We start from the raw sequence: 21,398 nt of genomic DNA, 5'->3' as shown, positions 1-21,398 counted from the left end.
TTTAGTTCCAGAAAGACTTGGGCCATTGAAGTCTTTACAGATAAAGCTGCGCTTGTTAGGAGAGTCTGTTCGTATTAAGCTTTTCATTCAAGCAGGATTCTCAGTTGCGTTGGCCAAGGCGTCTCCTGATGCAGCAGGCACAGCCTGTTACTTCTGATCAAGATGAGGTGGTAAATGTAGTTGGGGTGGGGCCTGGGCGGTGGTGGCTGGGGTGGGAACAGAGGTTTGGTCTTGGCTTGGCTTGTTCGATGACTGGGTTTTGTTTTTGTTAGAATACATGCTTTTCAGAGGTTTGTATGTACTAACCATCGCCGTTCCCCACCTCACAGAATGTCACATTTAAAGCCCAGGCAAATTCTACTCTTTCTGTTCATCTGTGTAGGGAACTCTCAACTTTGGTGGGATCAGGGTGGGCAACGGACCGACAGAGGAGGATGCTGAGATTATTCAGCATGACCAGCTCTCCACCCATTCAGAGGACGCAGAGGAGGTAAGATCAGTGGTGCGGGCTTCCTCTCCTTCCACCTTGGGTCAGCCCTAGTCTTGTGTACCTAAGTGGCCTCACTCCTGTCCACTCTTTGAGACATGAAAACACTAATACTGAGGGTCAGCCTGCCTTCTGGACCTCTTAGGGCACCACAGCTCTTTCCAGTGGCCCCTGCTTTAAACTCCAGGTGTTGCCTGCAGAGTCTGCAGCAGTCTTGTTCTGTTTGTCCGGCTCCTTGGGTTCCAAGAGGCCCGCAGGACTCTGCGTGCAGATCTCAGGCACGGCCCACTCTTCATCCTTTGCCCCCCCCACCCCCCACGAGTGTTCCACTTGGAACTGTAATCAGTGGTACTTTTGAAGTCCTGTTCTATTCATGTGCTCTTGTTGCAGATGTTTTATTTGAGCCTTAAGAAAAATGGCATTTGCTTGCTCTTTAGAGGGAGAGTGAAGTCGAGCCAAGCTAGACTTTTCCTTACGCCACCACCTGCAAGCTCAGATTTTTAAAATCCAGTCTCCTTGCCTGACTGCTCATACTACAGAGGCCCTGCACTGAACTTTTGAACCTCATCTAGTCATTATGTTCTTTTTAAAGCAAATAGAATAGGAGTTGAGGACCCAGGGGACTGGACTTTGCAGTCTGACCACGACTGCCATGTATATGACTTTTTAAAAAAGAAATTGCAAGGCTTGGGATGCCTAATAAGTACCTTAATGCTCTAAATCCTGCTGATTTTGCTTTCTGTGTATGCTGCGGAGGCTTGCCTCCAACACGTTAGACCATTTAACGTTAACAGACCCCACCCCAAACAGAGAAACAATCCGTAGCCTTGTGCTCGTGACTTGTAACCTTGTGTGTGGCGCGGCTTCCCACTAAGTGTGAATTTGTGTTTTCAAGCCTACCGAGGACGAAGTGGTAAGAAACAAGCTGGCTTTGGCTTCATGTTTATCTGGGGCTTCTCTTCCCGTCCTTGTGATCACTCTGCTATTTGGGGCCACACGTGACACCCATGTATCCTGCATCTCACTGGCCATTTATAACCAGTTTGTGAACCCATGTTCTGAAAAAGCTCATCTCCATTAACTGCATCTCATGTCAGTCACCTCTGTCTTTGTTTCATTGACTTTGCTGATCTAATGCCTTGAGAATGGCTTTACAAGAGCTACAAGTAATGTCTGCACTGGCATTCTTGAAGTGACTCCCCTTGGGAGTGAAATCCCATTGGCCTCTGCCTTCCTCTCCTGTGATGTTATGTATGGTCGCTCTACCCCTGGGAGTAACAGTTTCCTCCCTGCTCCTCTGAGTGCTTGCGAGAAAGCTAACCCTTCCTCCCTGTCCGAGATGCAGCCAGCCTCTTCCTGCTGCCCTCATCGGCTTGATGCTTAGAGTGAGAATGCTGGACCTTCGCTTGGGGTCCGCTTTACTTCCCTGTGACCCAGTTGGGAGGTAGACAGCTTTCAGAAGGAGTCTTTGCCTCTCCGATGCATCCCAGGAAAAATAATCCATCTGCGTGAAGGGAGTTCATATTATACCAGCACAGAGAGTAGAAAGGAAATTGGCTAAAGATTTAGGCCTCAGCCAGAGTGGAAGACCTTCTAGCTCAGCAATAATTCATTTAGCAATATACAAATTTGAATTGGATTTTTAATAGGACATGCTGCACTGTTTGCATCTTCCTCCGAAACCTCTCTAAAATACCTCAACCTGCGAACCCTCCCCTTTCCTGGCTTTCCTGGGCCTAAGCGGACAGTGGGATGGGAATGGGAAAAGCTTTGCTGTTCTGTGTGAGGGCAGACAGCCCTTGGTCTTCCCAAAGGCCAGGGAGGCTCCTTTCCTGGCATCCAGGAACGTCTATGTCCAGGGCCACTCCTCTGCGCACGGTTGCAGCCTGAGCCTCCTGGAAGGGCCTGGCGGGAGTGTGTTCATGTTAGTGCGGAGCCCAGCCTTCCCAGGAGGGCCGCCTCCGGCAATAGGGCTCTTCCTAAATGTCTGTCTAGTTGAGCACCAATGCCCTGGTCCTGTCAGCACAGTCCTTGTTTGTAGCCATGTCCCAGGGGAGTTGACATCCAGATGAGACGGATGGGAATTCGGCCTCCGCAGTCTCGGCCCCCCAGCTCCCTCAGAGGTTCAGTTTCCAATAGCTTCCTAAGTAGTTAGAACATTTTACCTTCGTTAGGCACATACGTGGTCTAGATCTCTTCAGCCAAATTCAGACAACTGTCACAGTGACCCAAATACGCCACAGGTGGAAGCAGCGGTCCCTCTCCCTGGGGGGCGCTCAGTCCAGCTGCAAACAAGAGCCAGGCCAGTTGATTGGGAAATCCTTGAAGGCTGTCACCATTCAGCAAGGGTCAGCGGGACCTCTCCCTACTGTGTCATCTCACCAGGTACATTCCTCCAGCCCATCCATTCATTCACCTTCCATGTGCCAGCCACTCTTTTTAGTGCTGTAGGAACGGAGAGGAGAAGTCATAGTCCTTGCCGTCAAGGAACTCCCAGACAAATTGAGACAGTCTGGGTGGCAGATGCTGTGATCAGGGTGTGCCCAGCATGCTGTGCGAGCAAAGAAAGAGGACATGTAACAGACCCTGGGTGGGCTGGGGGATGTGGGGGAGGAGACCGGGAAAGGATTCCCTAAGGAGGTTATTACCAAGGTTAGTCTGGTCAAGAGGAGTCTCTGTGGAGGGAAGGAGGGGATGCAGACCCATCGGTATATACAGTTGTCATAAGGACACAGGGGCCTGTGTTAGAGGGACACATTTGGGGGATAAACATGTATTCAGCTTGGCTGGAGCCAAGAGTCGGGGGTCAGGGGACTGGTGAGAAGTGCGACTGGAGTTTGGCAGACACCTGCCGTCGCAGAGTGTTTGGGTAAGGAGGAGCATCAGAGGGCGGTGAAGCTGCAGGTAACAGAGTGGGTGCCACTGCTGAGATACCCTAGTGGAGGTGGGAGAGGATATACTGGACGAGGAGGGACACAGTCTGGAGACTAACTAGTCTGATGGGAGTCAGGAAAGAATTGAGAGGCCATGTGCAGTGGGAGTTGGAAAGGAGGGAACCAATATGAGATTAAGGAAGTAAAAGCTACAGACCTCAGTGCCTTCATGAATGTAGGCAGTCAGAGCGAGTGACTTCCAGGTTTGGGTGCCTGGGCACTAGTAGTGACCCTCTAGTAGACATGGGACAGGGTGCAGAAGTAGGTGGTGGTGGGGTCAGACGAGAGCAATGAGTTTAGTTTGGGAGGAGAGTTGGAAGCTCCTGTGGTGCAGCAGGAGGTGACGGGGCACAACGGGTTGAAGACAGGCAGTGCAGAAGTGGTGTCCATTGGGGGGGTCCCTCCATGGCCGCTGAAGGCCTGAGCGGCAGTGCTACAGGAGACGTGTGAGGGCTGAGGCAGGAACCCCCGCATTGAGGGAGCAACCAAGGTGGAGGCTGAGAAGGACCGTCCAGAGAGGTAGGAGTGTCTCAAGGCGGGGGAGGACAAGGTGATAGAGGCAGACACTGCAGAGGCTCAGGCAGGACGCAGAATATCTGTTAGACCCTCCAGGCCAGAGGGGAGGGCGAGCCACCAGGGAGGTGCGTGGAGCCCAGAGGGCAAATGCCAGGGCCAGGGCGCAGGAGGAGGAGGCGCAGCCGGGCCGTAGTCTGACAGGGCGTCTGCAGCGGTTCACGGTCAGTCGCAGCTACTCATGGGGCAGTGACAGACTCCCAGGTGCTTGGCTGGTCCTCCGTTAATTCTCACCCCACTTCTTGTTTTCCTCCAACGTGTAGGTAAGAAAAGTTGCCGAGGGTTACAAAGCAGGAAGCCGGGAATGGTGGAGAGGAGAAAGAGAGGGAAGCTTCCTCTGCCATCTCTGTGCTTTTTTTGTTAATGGGAGAAATTCAAGGTGGAGTAAAAATGCTGAAAGGGGCTGGTTCCAGGGGCGCCCCGCAGTCACCACTTTCGTTGAGCTTTGGGTAAAGCTCTGTGCTCCTTGGAGCCATGGTCCTGTCCTTCCTCAGCACGGGCTCTGGGGTGACAGCCAGCAGTGATGGCCAGAGCTCTTAACAGCATTGTTGGGGTACCTAGACTCACCCTGGTTTTCATGGTAACTAGGAGGCTTGAAGAACCTGTTTCGGAAGAAAAACCCAGAAATACTCTGGGTGTAGATAGTCAGAGGTAAGGGAAAAGGGCGGTCGCCCAGAGATGGCGAGTTGGAGCTGGCCTCTCTCCCCACCAGCACACCCGTGAGGCCCTGGCTGTTAGTGCCTTACCCGCCAGCCCTCCTCTCCTGCCCTCGTGTGATTTCTCAAGGCAGTTCTTTCTGGTATCTTTTGGGGGTGAAGTCATGTGAGTCTGGAAAGAAACTGGTGAAAAACAGACTCTGGCCTGTGGCAGGGCAGGCTGGGAGGCCCATTAGGCAGCAGGCCTCTGCTCTTGGGGGCCTTGTCTGGGCCGGGTGGGGAGGCCCCAGGGAGGGGAGCAGCCTCCTGGCTTTCAGTGACTGTGGCTCCCGGAAGAGTGAGAGGCCAGGAGAAGCACCTGGCACACCAAGTGTGGCACCCAATGTGCTTCTGCAGCCGAGCTCAGAGCAGTCCTAGGAGGAAGCTTCCGGACGCTCGCTCCAGTCCCTGCCCTTTGTTCCGGAAATAATTTTTGATGTTGAAAACTGGAAGAAAGTGAGTGAAGAAGAAAACAAAAACAAAATAAGTGTCCTGTTTGGTCTTCATCAATTTGCCCAAGTAGGAATTTATAAAACTTTAGGAGTTCCTGTCGTGGCGCAGTGGTTAACATATCCGACTAGGAACCATGAGGTTGCGGGTTCGGTCCCTGCCCTTGCTCAGTGGGTTAAGGATCCGGCGTTGCCGTGAGCTGTGGTGTAGATTGCAGATTCGGCTCGGATCCCAAGTTGCTGTGGCTCTGGTGTAGGCCTGTGGCTACAGCTCCGATGAGCCCCCTAGCCTGGGAACCTCCATATGCCGTGGGAGCGGCCCAAAGAAATAGCAAAAAAAAAAAAAAAAAAAAAAAACTTTTGCCAGAATGTCACTGCCAAAAGAATGTAATCTTTTCAGAAGACTCAAAAGTAAAAGGAGGTGATCTTGCTGCCACCATGTTGTAAAAATTAGTGGCTGCAGAGGTTTAGTCTTCTCCAGGCAGTTCCAGCCTGGTGGCTTGTCCCCTGACACGCAGCCCCAGGAACAGCCCTTCCTGCTCTCCTGGCTCATTCAGAGCAGGGGCTTTGCTCTTGGGCACTGAAGGCAGAGGTCAGCAGAGCAGGTGCTGCCCGGCAGCTGTTTTCTCTGAGAGCACTTACCTCGAGAACACTTCACGCCTGACCTGACCGCCCAGCGGGAAGGAAAAGCAAATGCGTTGAGAAGGACTCATTAGGATGTAGTTCGTTAAAATGTAGTGTATTGAGAGGCCGTGGGGTGTCCAAGTTGGGGGCTGGGCCAAGCGGGATATCTGGGGACGATGGCATAGCTGAAATCCCCACCAGGGGCTCCTGGTCCAGGTTGCTGTTAGTGCCAGTGCTCAGACCCCCACGCATTCCCCTCCCAGCCTTATAGCTTCTCTCTGGTTTCCTCCCATGACAGTTCGACTTTGGAGACACCATGGTCCACCAGGCCATCCACACCATTGAGTACTGCCTGGGCTGCATCTCCAACACCGCCTCCTACCTGCGGCTCTGGGCCCTCAGTCTTGCTCATGCTCGTGAGTATATTGCTCTCAGGTCAGAACTATCTGTCTCCCCTTCTCTGCACACTCCGGGCGGGAGGGGATGGGGGCGGCACAGCTTAAAGAGATCAGAAATTTCGCAGAGGCTCTGGAATTACTGACTCCTAAATCCAGGGAGAGTGATGTCCAGAGGGGAGCATCAGTGCTTTGCCAGCCTAGCTGGTAAGGCCGCAGGAAGCCAGGGGTGAGGAGCATGCGGTTGAGGGAGGGCAGAGCAAAATGCAAGGTGCAACGGCGCCCCGGCCCGACTGAACCGCCCGTGGTGTCTCTCCTCGCTCCCCAGAGCTGTCTGAGGTGCTTTGGACCATGGTGATCCACATCGGCCTGAGCGTGAAGAGCTTGGCAGGAGGTTTGGCGCTGTTCTTCATCTTTGCCGCCTTCGCCACCCTGACCGTGGCCATCCTCCTGATCATGGAGGGCCTCTCAGCCTTCCTCCACGCGCTGCGGTTACACTGGTGAGGGGCAGCCCGGGGCCGGGGCCGTGTCCTTAGCTGCACTATGCACTGAGGGTGGTTTTACTTCTGTCCGGACTCCAGGGACGCTAGGAAGTGTCTGGTTTCACATCCTTACCCCCAGGGGCCTACTTGGTAGTGAGCCTCAGGAAATGTCCATGGAAGAGCACAGCTCACTTTCCTGGCCTCCGGCAGGGTTCTCTGAAGAGTGCTGTCAGAATTCCTCTGTTGTCTTTAGCCTTCTTTGTTGCTTTTGATTATGGCTTAAAAAATCTGCTGGGTTTTATTTGTTTATTTGTTTGTTTGTTTGGGGGTTTTTTGTGCTGGCATGTAACTTTCCTATCTTCACAGCAATGAAAGCAGCTCTGGAAGAGATTCTAAGTCCAGGAAAGTGCTAGAGCACACTGTGCCCTCATTTTCTCCTCTTATTCTGGCATCATGCCAGTGTCTCTGGGTGGGACGCCTGGCAGCTCTCTATGCGCAGGGGGTTCCTGATCCCACAGCATGTAGCTCAGTATGCGGAAGCAGCTTCTTCAGGAGGGCAGGTTTTGGATTTCTTAGGGTGTGTGTGTGTGTAGTTTGTGGCTCTTAATGGTTCTGCATGGAGATTAGCTCAGTCACAGGGAGTGGGAGAGCTGGGATCTGGTCTGGACTGTGACTCCATGACCTCAAGATAAAGTTGCCAGATTTAGAAAATAAAATTCCAGAGCATTCAGTCAAATTTGGGTTTCAGATAAAGAATGAATAATTTTTTTACTGCAAATATTTCCCAAATGTGCATGGGACATACTCATACTAAAAACTAGGCATCCTATGCTTTAGCTGCCCTCCCTCAAAGCCCAGTTCTTTTTTTTTTTTTTTTTTTTTTTTTTTAATGTCTTTTTGCCTTTTCTAGGGCTGCTCCCACGGCATATGGAGGTTCCCAGGCTAGGAGTGTAATCGGAGCTGTAGCTGCCGGCCTGCTCCAGAGCCACAAAGCAACGCGGGATCCGAGCACCATCTGCAATCTACACCACAGCTCATGGCAACACTGGATCCTGAACTCACTGAGCGAGGCCAGGGATCAAACCCACAACCTCATGGTTCCTAGTCGGATTCATTAACCACTGAGCCACACGGGAACTCCAAAGCCCACTTCTTTGAGTCTCCAGTTCCTCCTGTACATTGTGATTCTCCCTCTCTGTTTTGGGTCCAGCGGCTCTAGAAGCTCTAGACCCTCTCCTCAGAGAAACACCTCCCCACAGTATGTACACACTCAATTTTACCAGTTTAGGGGCTCACAAACTCACTGACACTACCTCTGGGAACCCCTAGGCAACATCTGTGGTGTTGATGATCTCCAGCTCAGACGGGGATTTGACTTTCTTTTTCCGTCCACTTCTCCAAACCTGAAGAAAACCAAAATCTGAACCCTAGAAACCACCTCTTCCCCAATTTTTTTTTTCTGTCTTTTTAGGGCCATACCTGCAGCATATGGAAGTTCCCAGGGTAGGGGTCAAATTGGAGCTATAGCTGCTGGCCTACACCACAGCCACAGGAACGCCAGATCTGAGCTGTCCGCAACCTACACTGCAGCTCATGGCAATGCTGGATCCTTAACCCACTAAACAGGGCCAGGAATCAAATGTGCATCTTCATGGATACTAGTCGGGTTCATTACCGCTGAGCCATGAGGGGAACTCCTTCCCCACTCTTCCTATCTTTGTTTTTTCTACTGGCTTGGTTACAGCTAAGCCTGCTCAAAGATTCTGCCATTTGTCATTCTAAATCACAGAGGGGAACTGGGAGGCAGGTGAGGGCGAATTGTGGCTGGGACTTACTCTTCCCTCAAAAGCTCCTTTAGAAGAATCTGTCCTCATTGCTCTCTCTGGCCTGGCCCCTCCTGCTGCTTCCCCCTCCCCGCCCAGCTGTTGTTTACCAGCAAGCCAGGAGTAAGCGCGGCTGCCTGCGTGGCTCAGACTGCTGGCCAGGGACCACTCTCAGCTTATCAGCACACGCTCTCCCCAGCACACTTCCTCAGCCACTTAGTGGGAGGGGACATCTGTGCTGCCAGCTTGTGGTGACTCACTTTTTCTTGCCCTCTTGGCTTCCTTCCTTTTCTCTTCTCTGTCTCCTGAGCCCCAGGCTTGAGGGAGCAGTTACCACCCCACCTTGACTCCAGCCCACATGGGGAGCCTGCTGCCTCCCCCCTGGGTGGGTGGGGAGCAGTCAAGGATCCAGAGCAGAACTGTCAGAGCAGGAGCCAGGCACGACATGATGCCAGGAGGGCCACCAGGGCTGGGGCCCCACCTCCAGAGTAAGCTGAAGTAGCTGGGAGTCATGGTTAGTTGCCAGAAGGATTTCTTCTTCCTCAGGATCACCTGTGGCCTTCAAGGGACAGCATCTTCCATGTCCTCGTGAATGACCCAAGGAAGGGAGGAGTAGCGAGAGAGCAGGTTCAGAATCAGATGAGCCAAGTTGGAATTCCAACTCTGCAGGCACTGGCTGGGTGACCCTGAGGAAAGCATTTACCTCTCCGAACCTCACTTTCTCTCATGTGAAAAGCAAGGAAAATGTTCACGTGACAAGGTGGCTGTGATTAAATGTGAAATAATGCACAGACCAAGCAACCGTCACGGTGCGCCCTCGTGCGCGTGCAGATGGTGGCTGCCCTGTGGAGAAGCCTCTGGCCGTGGGCCCTGTAAAGATCTGCTTTCAGTCTGTTAGAAGGGAGACCCCATGGGGCGGCATGTGATACCACCTGAATGCCTCTCAGATGTGGTTGGCAGGGAATGTGCTTGTCAAGCATACCGTCCTTGCAAGGGGTGGGGGGGATGTTAGTGGAAATATCGGGTGGAAGAGAAAAGACAGTAAAAACTCCTTTGTACAACTTTCAGAATCCTATCATTGGAGGCCTGTTTGAAGCATCTTCCCCACCACGGAAAAAAAGAATGAATGACAGAGTTCCCTGGTAGTACAGCGAGTTAAAGACCCAGCGTTGTCACTGCTGTGGCTCGGGTCGTAGATGGGGCCTGGGTTCTGTCTCTGGCCCCAGAACTTCCAAATGCCTTGGGTGCTGCCAAAAAAAAAAAAAAAAAAAAAAAAAGGAGTGAATGAAATTGGTGCTTGTGTGCCCCCTCCTGGCCGAGTGTGGATGTGCCTCGAGGATTCCTGGGTCCTCTCAGTCCGGCAGGACTGCAGGGATTCCTCTGAGGGGTGGGAACAGCTGAGCCTCCTGAAAATGGCTGCAGGGACATTGCTGTGATTTTTCCTGGCGTCCAGCCTGGCGTCTTCATACCTGTCACTTTATCCCAAGTGTTCAGCTTGGGTTTCTTGATGCTGATGCAAGGGCTGCCCCATTATACAAGTTCTGAATCTCTTCTTGGGGACAAGAAGAAAAACATCTGATTTGATAACGAGGATAAACCACAAGTCTGAGGTTCAGATTGGGTCATGAGGAGGTGGGTGACCTATTTGAAAACAGCAGTGAGCAGGTTCATGCACCAGCCTGCTAATGCTGTCTCCTCCTGAGTTACGTCAGTCTTTTCGTCCCACTGCCCGTGTGCAGTGGCCTGCTTGCCTTCCATAGTGAGATGTCTTTTCCTGCTCATAAAAGGCAAAGGCAGGGCTATGATTGTGGTTGTAACTGTGGACACTGGACCAGGGTTCACAGACAGACTGTTGCCCCGTGGCCTCTCTTCACAGGAGCTTCAGCCGCCTTACCCAGCAGATTGCAGTTGCACATGCACAGACTGGTGGCTAAAGGGACAGACTTGGGAACCAGTTTGTTGTAAGGAATGCAGTGGCACCACAGCAGGACACCGCAGGGTGGCTGAGGGAGTGGCTGCTCAGGAGGATGAGAGCACCTGAACTGTAGCCCCAGGCTGACCTTATCGCCCTGGCACGTGGGCCATCAGCCAGCTGTGTGTCCCAGGCCTGGCACTGCTCAGAGAGGGACAGAAAAGGTAGCTGGCATCTTTCTGCAACTGCGTCTCCTCGGTCACACCCCCACAGGAAAGGGAAGAGGTCCAGACTTTACCCCTTCATTCATGCAAGAAAAAGTTTCTGTCACATAGCGGGAGCGCTCTCTCCAAGGACTCCCAGTTAGTCCTTCTGGGCCCCTGGGTGGCCTTTGTCAAGTGTTGGAACTGGAAGGGGTGACGGCTGACTGCCTGAGGGCTCTCACATCTTTTGAGTCCTGAGACGGATTTTAGTGGCCTGGGGTGTGGCAGGGCACTGGAGGCGCACCAGGAAGAGCCCCTCAGGAAGGAAGAACTTGCAGGGCAGCCCCCGGGGCCCTACTTTCTCAGGAAGCACACGTTTCCCTGGCTGGGAGGGGAAAGAGGGTGGGGAGACCAGCAGGGCCCATGCTTTCCAGCTTTGTGTTGGGAGCCGGTGAGCACGGCTGAGAGGGGCGGTGGAGTCAGGCTGGTGAAGGCCCCCCTAAGTCCCTAACCTCGAGCAGCGGCTGGTGGGAGAAGTGGTGTCAGGGGCTTTATCAGAGGCTATCTGTCCCCTGATACAGATGAGGCAGGCAGGGGCTCTGCCGAGAGAAGAGTGGGCATCCGAAAATATCTAAAGCTTGTCTATTCACCATTGTTTGGAGTTAGACTTGTTTGTGTGATTAACCAGCTAGGTCAGAGTTCCAGATCCCTCAGTGACCTGAAGGTAATTGCCCACTATCTGGCTGTAAATTTCATGAAATGACATACCATTGTCATATTCAAACACAGCCTACCCAACATGAAGAATTGTCTTTTTTTTTTTTTTTTTGTCTTTTTGCCTTTTTTTCTGGGGCCACTCCCGCAGCATATGGAGGTCCCCAGGCTAGGGTTCTAATCGGAGCTGTAGCCAACTGCCTATGCCAGAGCCACAGCAACGCTGGATCCGAGCTGCGTTTGCAACCTACACCACAGCTCATGGCAACATGGGATCCTTAACCCACTAAGCAAGGCCAGGGATCGAACCTTCAACCTCATGGTTCTTAGATTTGTTAACCACTGAGCCACGACGGGAACTCCAAGAAGAATTGAGTCTTAGCAGCAGTGGGCACGAAGCAGGAACCCAGCACCTTCCCCCCGCTCCCCCCCTTCCCCCCACCAGGAGGCCTCCATAGCTGGAAGGTCTTCTTGGGGTGTTGGGATGTGAAGCTGAATCCTGTGACTGACTTCAGTTTGAAGTGCCCCCTCCTGATCCCATTTCTTGGGTGCAGCGGTGGCCGAGGCACCAATAGGGATCCTCCTCTGGGAGGCTTTGGCACCTGAGCCCAGCCCCTGGAATGTGAAGCTGGGGAGCAGCCTGCCTGTTGGTGTGCCCACACAGAAAACTCTGTCTACCGAGGCTCCCTAGGGGCGGAGCTAGCAGCCCTGGGGTCAGGGGCCTCGGAGCCTCCTCCCCCGCTTGGCTCATTCCTCCCTGGGCTTGGAAGGAGGATGCCCGTCTGAAGCTCAAGGCTGAGTGAGGGGCACGAAGGTGGACAGTGTCTTGGAGCCCTGCCCGCAGCCGACCCTGGGCCCCAGCTCAGCCTGCTCTTACAGGGATCGGGGGCCCCCAGGGTCACACAGCACTGAGTGGAAACTATTCTTCAGGGCAGCTCTCCTTGGCTTTTTTATCCTCTGAATCATGCATTTTTCTGCCCATATTTGGTGGTGGTTTGCTTGCTGGGCAACTGTCCAGGGCGAGCTCGCAGCCTGACTCTGCTTACAGGCGTGTCCTCCTCTTCCTGCCCCCTCAGAGTCGGAAGGGCCCAGGAGACCATCAGGGATGGATGTGGAGTGGCGGGGAAGGGAGTTAAAGCTGTTTTTCCTTTCAGTCCCCAAGAGGAGAATTCTTTCTCAGATGTTTTTGTAGTTGGAAAATATTTTTGCCGTTGCTTTGAGAAGACTTCCGCTCCTAACTTCCCCCTTTCCTGGGAATTTCCTCCCCAAGCCTCCACTGTTCGCTGGCAAGCCTCCCTTCTCCTTCCTCCCCCAAGAAGAGAAACAAGAAAACAGTGGCGCCTGCCAGGGCTCCTTGCAGCCACTCGGGGGCTTCCCTTGGAGGTCTGCTGGGGGCCTGCCCAGGAGGGGACACCTCCCCCCCCCCCCCCCGCCGTTGTAGTTAGAGACTCAGGCCGTCTACCGAGAACGCGGCATAAACACACCCTCGCAGAGCAGGCACTGAGACCAGGCTTGTGCCTTGGTGTCCTGCGCTCTCACAGAGGGCAGGCCCTGGGTGTCCTACGCTGGAGGTTGCGGGGCCGTGGGAAGCAGGGGGCAGTGGGGAGCTTGGGGTCGGGCCTTTTTCTGGCCCAGCTGCATAGTCCCAAAGGTGTCTGTGGAATGATGACTCTCCTCTTCCCTTTCTCCAGGGTGGAGTTCCAGAACAAATTCTACAGCGGGACCGGTTTCAAATTCCTACCCTTCTCCTTCGAGCACATTCGGGAAGGGAAGTTTGACGAGTGACCCTTCAGGGGGGCTGTGTGCCCGGCTGCCCTCCCGCTCCCTCCGCAGTGATTAGCTGTTCTCCACTTGCCTGTTAGTTGTGACCCCTGGGTGTTGGCATCTGTGCCATCTGGCCCATTTCCCCCAGCCACCTGTGAGTCGTTTAGATAGATCCAGCCCTCCCTGGGGCTCCCCGCCACCCCCAGCTTTGTGTGTGGTAGTGTAGTGATTTTCTAGAGAGAAGCTGGGCTCTGGCCATCACCCACACCCCCTGGGCGCCAGCCTTGCCCTCTGGGCCTCAGGCCAGCCCTTCCTCTGCCCCCTGCTGGCGAGCCAGTTCGGGCATTCAGAGAGGAGCCGGAGCGCCTTCACCACCCACACCCAGACTCTGAGCCCCCTGCTCCTACTGGTTGGGGGCGGGGGTGCTCTTTAACACTCCCCCCTCTTGGGTTAGCAGGGGTGGGTCCAGGAAGGTGGTATTTCTGTCCTCTGCCCACCCCCACTCCCACCCCGTCTTCAGTGTGCATGTTAATCAGGAATTCAGCTGGACCCACTGTACCAGCATGCATGGCTCCTCCCTAGAAGCCCCAAGGGTCCCCACATACCCCACACCTTCACCTTCCTGCCTCACCCTAAACTCACACCCTCTCCCCCTCCCTCCCAGAACCCCCATTTAGCACTGGGCACAGCATACGCAGCTGGGAGTGGCCCGGAACAGAGGTCCTGGCTGGCCTGTTTGGTTGGCTGTGTCTCGGGCCAGGCCTGAGCCCGACCGCAAGCATACTCTAGGCAGAGGGTTCAAGTTGATGCTCTTTCCTGGTGCAGACCTGGAGACCTTTCCCCACCCCTAATCATGAGTCTTGAGTGCAGCACTCTAGTCATCCGGTGGGGGAGTCTGCCCTCCAGCGCTCTCACTCCCCCACCCACCCCCGACCCCAAGTCAGGTGAGTGGGTCCTGGGCCAGGAAGGTCCGTATCATTTACTGTTTGCTGAGTGGAAGCAGCTAGCAGGGCTGCCAGTGTGTGTGGCTGTGAAAGCTGCGTGGCCCTGCCCTGCGGGCTGGTGGGGAGCACCCCCAGGAGGCCACCTCCCTGTCACCCCCACACCAGGATGTGGATCTTGGGGCCTTTCGATCATGTGTTGGTGCAGCACTGGCTGCTTCAGCTAAATTGAGCCCCACTCCTTCAATAGTTGAGAGAAGCCCCTAAATTGGTCGGCCCTGACCATCCCACCCCGCCCCCTGCTTGTCTGAGGGAGCGGCTCAGAGCTGCTCACTGGACTCTCCCAGGCTGGGCCGCCCACCCCGGCCTCACCGCGCGCCAGCCAGTGTGACCTGACCCAGCCCTTGTGCAGAGCCCCCTCCTGTCTGGCCCCTGTGGTTTACATGATCTTTGCTCTGTTTACAGCAGGGTTTGAAGCAGGGTTCTTTGTCCGGAATCCTGCCCAAGGCCCTTCTGTTCAGACATTCCTGTGCTGAATAAAGTGTGTTTGACTCTATCAGGGAGGCTGCCTGTCTGCATGCCCAGAGCCCCCATGTCGCTCAGGGCTCAGCCCTCTTGAGCCCACCTAGTATCTTAATGCCAGCATTTCTGCTTTTTTCCCTGATCAAAGGCCACAGCTGCGGTGGCCCTGGCCAGGCAGTTAGTTTGTGAAATTCTCACCTTATCTCAAGTTTCCCAGGCGCCTCTCCACTCCCTGAGCCAAAGCAGTTTGCATACACTACCCTTGGTGGGGAGGGGACTGGGGAACCCGTCTCCCTGCCAGTGCCTCACACGCAAAAACCCCTGGCGGACGACTGCGGGGGAGGGGGGCATCTGGGAATCTGCCCACCCTCCTCTCCCTCTTCTGCAAGTGTGCTCTCCAGGGCTCAGCAGCCTGGCTATTTTGAGCCCTGGTGCCTTTGGCCTTGGTGTAAGTGGAGGCTCAGCGTGGGGTTGGTTCCTCAGGGCAGCTGGAGGATTCGAGATGCTGAGGCAGGCAGCCTGAGAGCCAATGGGCTGTCCAGGCAGGTGGGCTGGCCTAGCGGGTGCCTTCTCCCTCCTCACTGCCATGTAAGGTGTCCACATTCTTTCTCGGCCCTCCCCCTCCATTCCTCCCTCCAGGGCAGGGGCTGCACCGGAATGTGAAGCAGGCTGACAGCGGCTGCTCCAGGAGGGCCAGGGACACCCTGTTCATTCCATGCTTCTCACAGCCTCCTCCCTGCCAGGCCACCTGCCCCAGAATAGGCCTGTGGGCGGCAGCCAGCACTCACTCCTCAAATGAGAAGTTTAGGAATTCCCCTGTACAGTGCTTTTAAAGTATCTGGCGTTGTCACTGCAGCAACCCAGGTCGCTGCGGTGGCACAGATTCAGCCCTTGGTGGTGGAACTTCCATATCGTGTAGGCAAGGCCAAAAAAAAAAGTTCATGGAGTTCCTGTCGTGGCTGGGTGGTTAGTGGACCCGACTGGTATCCATGAGGATGAATGTTCGATCTCCGGCCTTGCTCAGTGGGTCAAGGATCCGGCATTGCTGTGAGCTGTGGTGTGGGTCGAAGATTCAGCTTGGATCCCTCGTTGCTTGGCTGTGGTGTAGGCCAGCAGCTGCAGCTCCAGTTCGACCCCTAGTCTGGGAACTTCTATAATAACAAGGGTGTGGCCCTAAAAAGACAAAAGTTAAAAGTGAACATTCAGGTAAATGAGCTCTTTTAGCCTCTGCTCTGTTACTGACTCAAAAGGTGGGGGGCATGCTGGCTGCAGCGGGAGCCCTGCAGTCCCCTTGCTTGCCTGTTCTGGGTTCTCTGGGGTCTCACCAGCAGGAGCATGGGTGGTCATCCTAGAGCCCCAGCCCCTCGGAGCCCCTGTCTGCATGTGTTCTCACTCCCTCAGCCTGCAGGAGTCAGATTTGCCATAGAAAATGATAACCTTTACTTTTTTTTTTTTTTTTTTTTTTTTGTCTTTTTGTCTTTTTGCCTCTTTAGGGCCGTACCCGCAGCACATGGAGGTTCCCAGGCTAGGGGTCGAATCAGAGCTGTAGCCACTGGCCTACACCACAGCCACAGCAATGCAGGATCTCAACCCACAGAGTGAAGCCAGGGATCGAATCCATGTCCTCATCGATGCTACTCGGGTTCGTTAACTGCTGAGCCACAACAGGAACTCCTATAGCCTCTACTTTTTTCTTTCTTTTTTCTTTCTTTTTTTTTTTTTTTTTTTTTTTTTTTGTCTTTTTGCCTTTTCTAGGGCCACTCCCTCGGCATATGGAGGTTCCCAGGCTAGGGGTCTAATCAGAGCTGCTGGCCTACGCCAGAGCCACAGCAACGCGGAATCTGAGCCACATCTGCAACCTACACCACAGCTCATGGCAACGCCGGATCCTTAACCCACTGAGCAAGGCCAGGTATCAAACCTGCAACCATATTTTTTTTTTCCGCAAAAAAAAAAAACAAACCTGCAACCTCATGGTTCCTAGTCAGACTCATTAACCACTGCCATGACAGGAACTCCTATAACCTCTACTTTTTTCTTTTGTATTTTGATAAACACTGAAGAAGCTGGAGCTGCTCAATTTTATCTTGGGGAAAAACCTCAGAAATGGTTTATTTGGTGTCCTGGAATCTCTTACTGCTTTCAATATATGATTAGTAATATTAGAAAAAAGGGGGGGCCATGGAGTTCTCTTGTGGTGCAGCAGGTTAAGGGTCATTGCTGTGGCTTGGATTTGATCCCTGGTCCTGGAACTTTAGGATGCTGCAAGTGCAGCAAAAAAAAAAGGGGGGATACTCAGAATCAACAGAATCAATGGAATAGAACTGAGAGTTCAGAGGCAAACCCTAACGTTTATAGTCAAACTGATTTTCCACATAGGAGCCAAGATAACTGAGTGGGGAAAGAGCAGTCTTTTTTTTTTTTTAAATGGCCACACCTGCATCCCCAGGCCAGGTCAGGGATTGAATCCGAGCCGCAGCTGCTGCAACACTAGATCTTTTAACCCACTGCATTGGGCCAAGGATCAAACCCTGTCCTCTGCAGCTATCTGAGCCACAGCAGTTGAATTCTTAACCCAGTGCGCTATAGTGGGAGTTCCAGAAGTCTTTTCCACAGATGGTGCTGGTACAACAGGGTATCCACGTGTGAACGAACAAATTTGGACTTTGACCCGCTATATACAAAAATGAACTCAAAATGGGTCATAGACCTAAATGTAAGAGAGATCTTAAAGGAAATCATAGGAGTACATCTTTCTGACCCTGCGTTAGGCAATGGTTTTTAGATATGATGTCAGAAGCACACATGATTAAAAAAGATAAAAGATAAGTTGGATTTCCACAAAACTAAAAACTGCTCTTGGGAATTCCCGTTGTGGCACAGCAGAAACAAATCTAACTAGGAACCATGAGATTGCAGGTTCAATCCCTGGTCTCGCTTGGTTAAGGATCCGGCGTTGTTGTGAGCTGTGGTCTAGGTCACAGATGTGGCTCAGATCTGGCATTGCTGTGGCTGTGGTGTAGGCCGGCAGCTGTAGCTTTGATTGGATCCCTAGCCTGGGAACCTCCACGTGGCCCTAAAAAGCAAAAAAAGAAAAAACAAAACTGTGCTTTGAAAGACAGATTCAAGACAGCTCTTTTTTTTTTTTTTTTTTTTTTTCCGTCTTTTTGTCTTTTCTAGGACCACACCTGCAGCATGTGGAGGTTCCCAGGCTAGGAGTCCAATCAGAGCTGTAGCCGCCGGCCTACACCACAGCTCACAGCAACGCCAGATCCTTAACCCACTGAGCAAGGCCAGGGATTGAACCCAAAAACTCATGGTTCCTAATTGGATTCGTTAACCACTGAGCCATGACGGGAACTCCTCAAGACAACTCTTAACACTGGAAGAAAATACTTGTAAATCATATCTAATAAGGGGCTTGTATCTGGGATATATAAAGAACTTTTATAATAAAAACAGTAATAAAAACAATTTTTGAAAGGGCAAAAGGATTTGAATAGTCATTTCTCCAAAGAAAACATGAATAAGCCCATGAAAAGATAGTGTCATTAGTCATTAGGAAAATGCAAATCAAAACCGCAAGGAGGAGTTCCCGTCGTGGCGCAGTGGTTAACGAACCCGACTAGTAGCCATGAGGTTTCGGGTTCAATCCCTGGCCTTGCTCAGTGGGTTAACGATCCGACGTTGCCGTGAGCTGTGGTGTAGGTCGCAGACGCGGCTTGGATCCCGCATTGCTGTGGCTCTGGTGTAGGTCAGTGGCTACAGCTCTGATTGGACCCCTAGCCTGGGAACCTCCATATGCTGCAGGAGCAGCCCAAGAAATGGCAAAAAGACCAAAAAAAAAAAAAAAAAAAAACCGCAAGGAGACACCACATCACACCAACTAAAAAGACTATTCAGAAAAAGACAATTACAAGTGTTGGCAAGGATGTGGAGAAATTGGAACTGCTGGTGAGAGTGTAAAATGGTGCAGTTGCTTTGGAAAGAGACCTGGCAGTTCCTCAAAAAGTTAAACATAGGTCAACTCATGACCCAGAAATTTGGTTTCCAGGTATCTACTCAAGAAAAACAGAAAAATGTGCACACAGATTTGTGCATGAGCATTTATAGTGGCGTTATTCATAATAGCCCCAGAAGGAAACCAAATATTTATCAGCTGATGAATGAATAAGCAAAAAGCAATATATCCATATAGGGGATATTATTCTCTCTCTCTCTCTCTCTCTTTTTTTTTTTTTTTTTTGCTTTTTAGGGCCACACCTGCAACATATGCGGGTTCCCAGGCTAGGGGTTGAATCAGAATTACAGATGCCAGCCTATGACACAGCCACAGCAACGCAGGATCTGAACCATGTCTGTGACCTACACCACAGCTCATGGAAACACTGGATCCTTAACTCACTGAGTGAGGCCAGGGATAGAACCCGCAATCTCATGGTTACTAGTCAGATTTGTTTCTGCTGCACCACAACAGGAACTCCTCCCTGCTGCACCACAACAGGAACTCCTCCCTCCCCCGTTTTTTGGATATTATTCTTCAGTAAAAAGGAATGATAGGAGTTCTGTTGTGGTTCAGTAGGTTAAAGACCCAATGTTTCTGTGAGGATGCAGTTTTGATCCCTGGCCTCACTCAGTGAGTTAAGGATCTGGCATTGCTGCAATCTGCAACAGAGGTCGCAGATGCGGCTTGGGTCTGGTGTTGTCATGGCTGTGGTATAGACCACAACTGCAGCTTCGCTTCAACCCCTAGCCTGGGAACTTCCATATGCCGCAAGTACAGCCATAAAAAGAAAATTTAAAAAAAGGATGATGTACTGATAGATGCTACAACATGAATGGAACTCAGAAACACCATGCTAAGATGTTAGACACAGGACCACATAATGTATGATTCCATTTATGTGAAATATCTACAATGGGCAAATCTATAGAGACAGAATGTAGTTGGGTTTTTGCTTAGGACCTGCTGCTAGATGGTGCTGGGGACTGGATGATGAAATCCAAAATTAGATTATGGTGATGGTTGCACAACTCTATGGATATACTTAAAACTACTGAGTTGTACGCTTTAAATTGGTACACTTTCTGGTAAGATTAATGAAATGGGGCGGGGGAGGGAGGCCTAGGACTTCCCCAGGAAGAAATTCCTCCCTGGCCTGGCTGGAAGGACCTGGGCCAGTGGGTCATTAGCTAAGCGGAGCTCCCAGGATCTAAGTGGCCTGGGGCTGTTTCCAGCCCAACCAGCTGAAGATGGGACCGACTAGGAACTGAGCCAGCAAGGGTGTGGGAAGTCCTGGGAGCCCTGGGGTGAGGGGTGAGGAACAGGATGGCTCCACTGCTCCTGTTTTTAAGGGACATGGCCTTTACTCTGATCCCCTTCTTGTAGAATTCCTGAACCCCGATATCTGCTAAGTGAGTCTCTGCCCTGCCCAGTGAGTGCTTCTCATCTTGAAGTCCTAGAACCAGATTGGAGAGGGTGGCTTGCTCAGTGCTATAAAGATGGGGGAGGAGTTCCTTCAGTGGTGCAACGGGATGGGTGGATCTTGGGAGCACTGGGATGCAGGTTCGATCCCTGGCCCAGCACAGTGGGGTTAAGGATCCGGCGTTGCCAAAGCTTCAGCTTAGGACCTGATCCCTGGCCTGGGAACTCCATATGCCACAGGGCAGCCAGAAAAGAGAAAAGGTGGTGGTGGGGAACAGTTCCATCACCACCTTCAGGACACCCCCTCTCCCTCTCTCTCTCTCCCTCTCAACTCTCACTGGGGATCTGAGAGAGGCTGCACCCCTTTCGCCCCAGGAGCCCTGGTTGGAAAGGGCACTGAAGGTCCCTCAGACCTGAGATGACCGCTCCAGCCTACCTGAGGTGAGGCCCAGGCATGGGCTGCTCCCTGGTGGCCAGACAGGGAAGGACTCAATCCTCCTCACAGGTAAATTGGGTGGGATCCTAGTGGAGCTGTGACAAGCAGTCAGCTGGATTGGCGACACAGAGGGACAAGTGATCTGGAGGTATTCTGGGATGCAGAGGCAGAGAGTCAGCTGGCAGGAATGAAAGAGGAAATGAGATAGGAGCAGAAAGCCTGGCCAACTTATTTCACACACACCAATGGAAAAAAATAATTAAATGTGTCACATGGTAAAAAGATCAAATAGTACAAAAGGCCCAAAAGTGGAGTTCCCACTATGGCACAGTGGGTTAAGGATCCAGCATTGCTGAAGCTGTGATGTAGATCACAGATGTGGCTCAGATTCAGTCCCTGACTCCAGAACTTCCACATGTCACAGAGACAGCCAAAAAGAGAAAGGCCCAAGAGTAAGTCTTCCACTTCGGGGTCCCAGTACCCCACCAGAGGCAAGCACTATTTTTACATAGCCTTTTTTTTTTTTTTGTCTTTTTAGGGTCGTACCCACAACATATGGAAATTCCCAGGCTAGGGGTTGAATCGGAGCTGCAGCTGCCGGCCTACACCACAGCCACAGCAACTCAGGATCTGAGCTGCGTCTGTGACCTACACCACAGCTCACGGTAATGCCAGATCCACAACCCATGGAGTGAGGCCAGGGATGAAACTCGAATCCTTGTGGATACCAGTCGGATTCGTTTCCGCTGTGCCACAGTGGGAACTCCCAGATGCTTGATGGTTCATCCCATCTACTCACCTTAATTTCTTCAACCAGCCGCCTATCATCCTCAGAGCTCCCAGCTTGATGGAGAAGATGAGAAAGACAGTGTGACACACCCAGAATAAGCAATGATCCTTCTGCTCCATTCATGAGCTCAGGCTGTGAAATGTGCTACCAATGCCCCCCAACCTGCTGCTCCTGCTAGCAACTGTCCACCATTCTGGATGGACCCAGACCCCACAGAGAGGGACCCTAAG

At 52.4% G+C, this 21,398-nt stretch overlaps 1 protein-coding gene and 1 pseudogene across 13 annotated transcripts in view; both read left to right on the top strand.

Annotated features, from left to right (window-relative positions):
- ATP6V0A1 (ATPase H+ transporting V0 subunit a1) overlaps nucleotides 1-14,551 on the top strand; it is a 55,646-nt gene extending 41,095 nt beyond the window's left edge. For 3 of the 13 annotated variants that reach the window (XM_003482977.5, XM_013980945.3, XM_084984322.1), the window contains 5 exons: nucleotides 383-490; nucleotides 1,383-1,400; nucleotides 6,060-6,177; nucleotides 6,485-6,656; nucleotides 12,982-14,551. In XM_003482977.5, the coding sequence (XP_003483025.2) occupies nucleotides 383-490; nucleotides 1,383-1,400; nucleotides 6,060-6,177; nucleotides 6,485-6,656; nucleotides 12,982-13,075 (510 nt within the window). In that variant the 3' untranslated portion in view covers nucleotides 13,076-14,551. Of the gene's footprint in view, nucleotides 1-382; nucleotides 503-1,382; nucleotides 5,241-6,059; nucleotides 6,178-6,484; nucleotides 6,657-7,743; nucleotides 9,523-10,337; nucleotides 10,598-12,981 lie in introns of those variants that run through there. The other 10 variants (XR_014821087.1, XR_001299859.3, XR_014821086.1 and 7 more) reach the window with 6 other exon arrangements.
- Nucleotides 13,908-15,428, top strand: LOC146398124 (uncharacterized; annotated as a pseudogene).
- Nucleotides 15,429-21,398: the final 5,970 nt, after the last annotated feature.

This window comes from Sus scrofa, chromosome 12 (assembly GCF_054392235.1).
Source record: "Sus scrofa isolate SSC_HxYL_T2T_F1_AM1 chromosome 12, Sscrofa_HxYL_maternal_Yorkshire_Landrace_v2.0, whole genome shotgun sequence".
Lineage (NCBI taxonomy): Eukaryota > Metazoa > Chordata > Mammalia > Artiodactyla > Suidae > Sus > Sus scrofa.
This window is presented reverse-complemented; position numbering and strand designations above follow the sequence as displayed.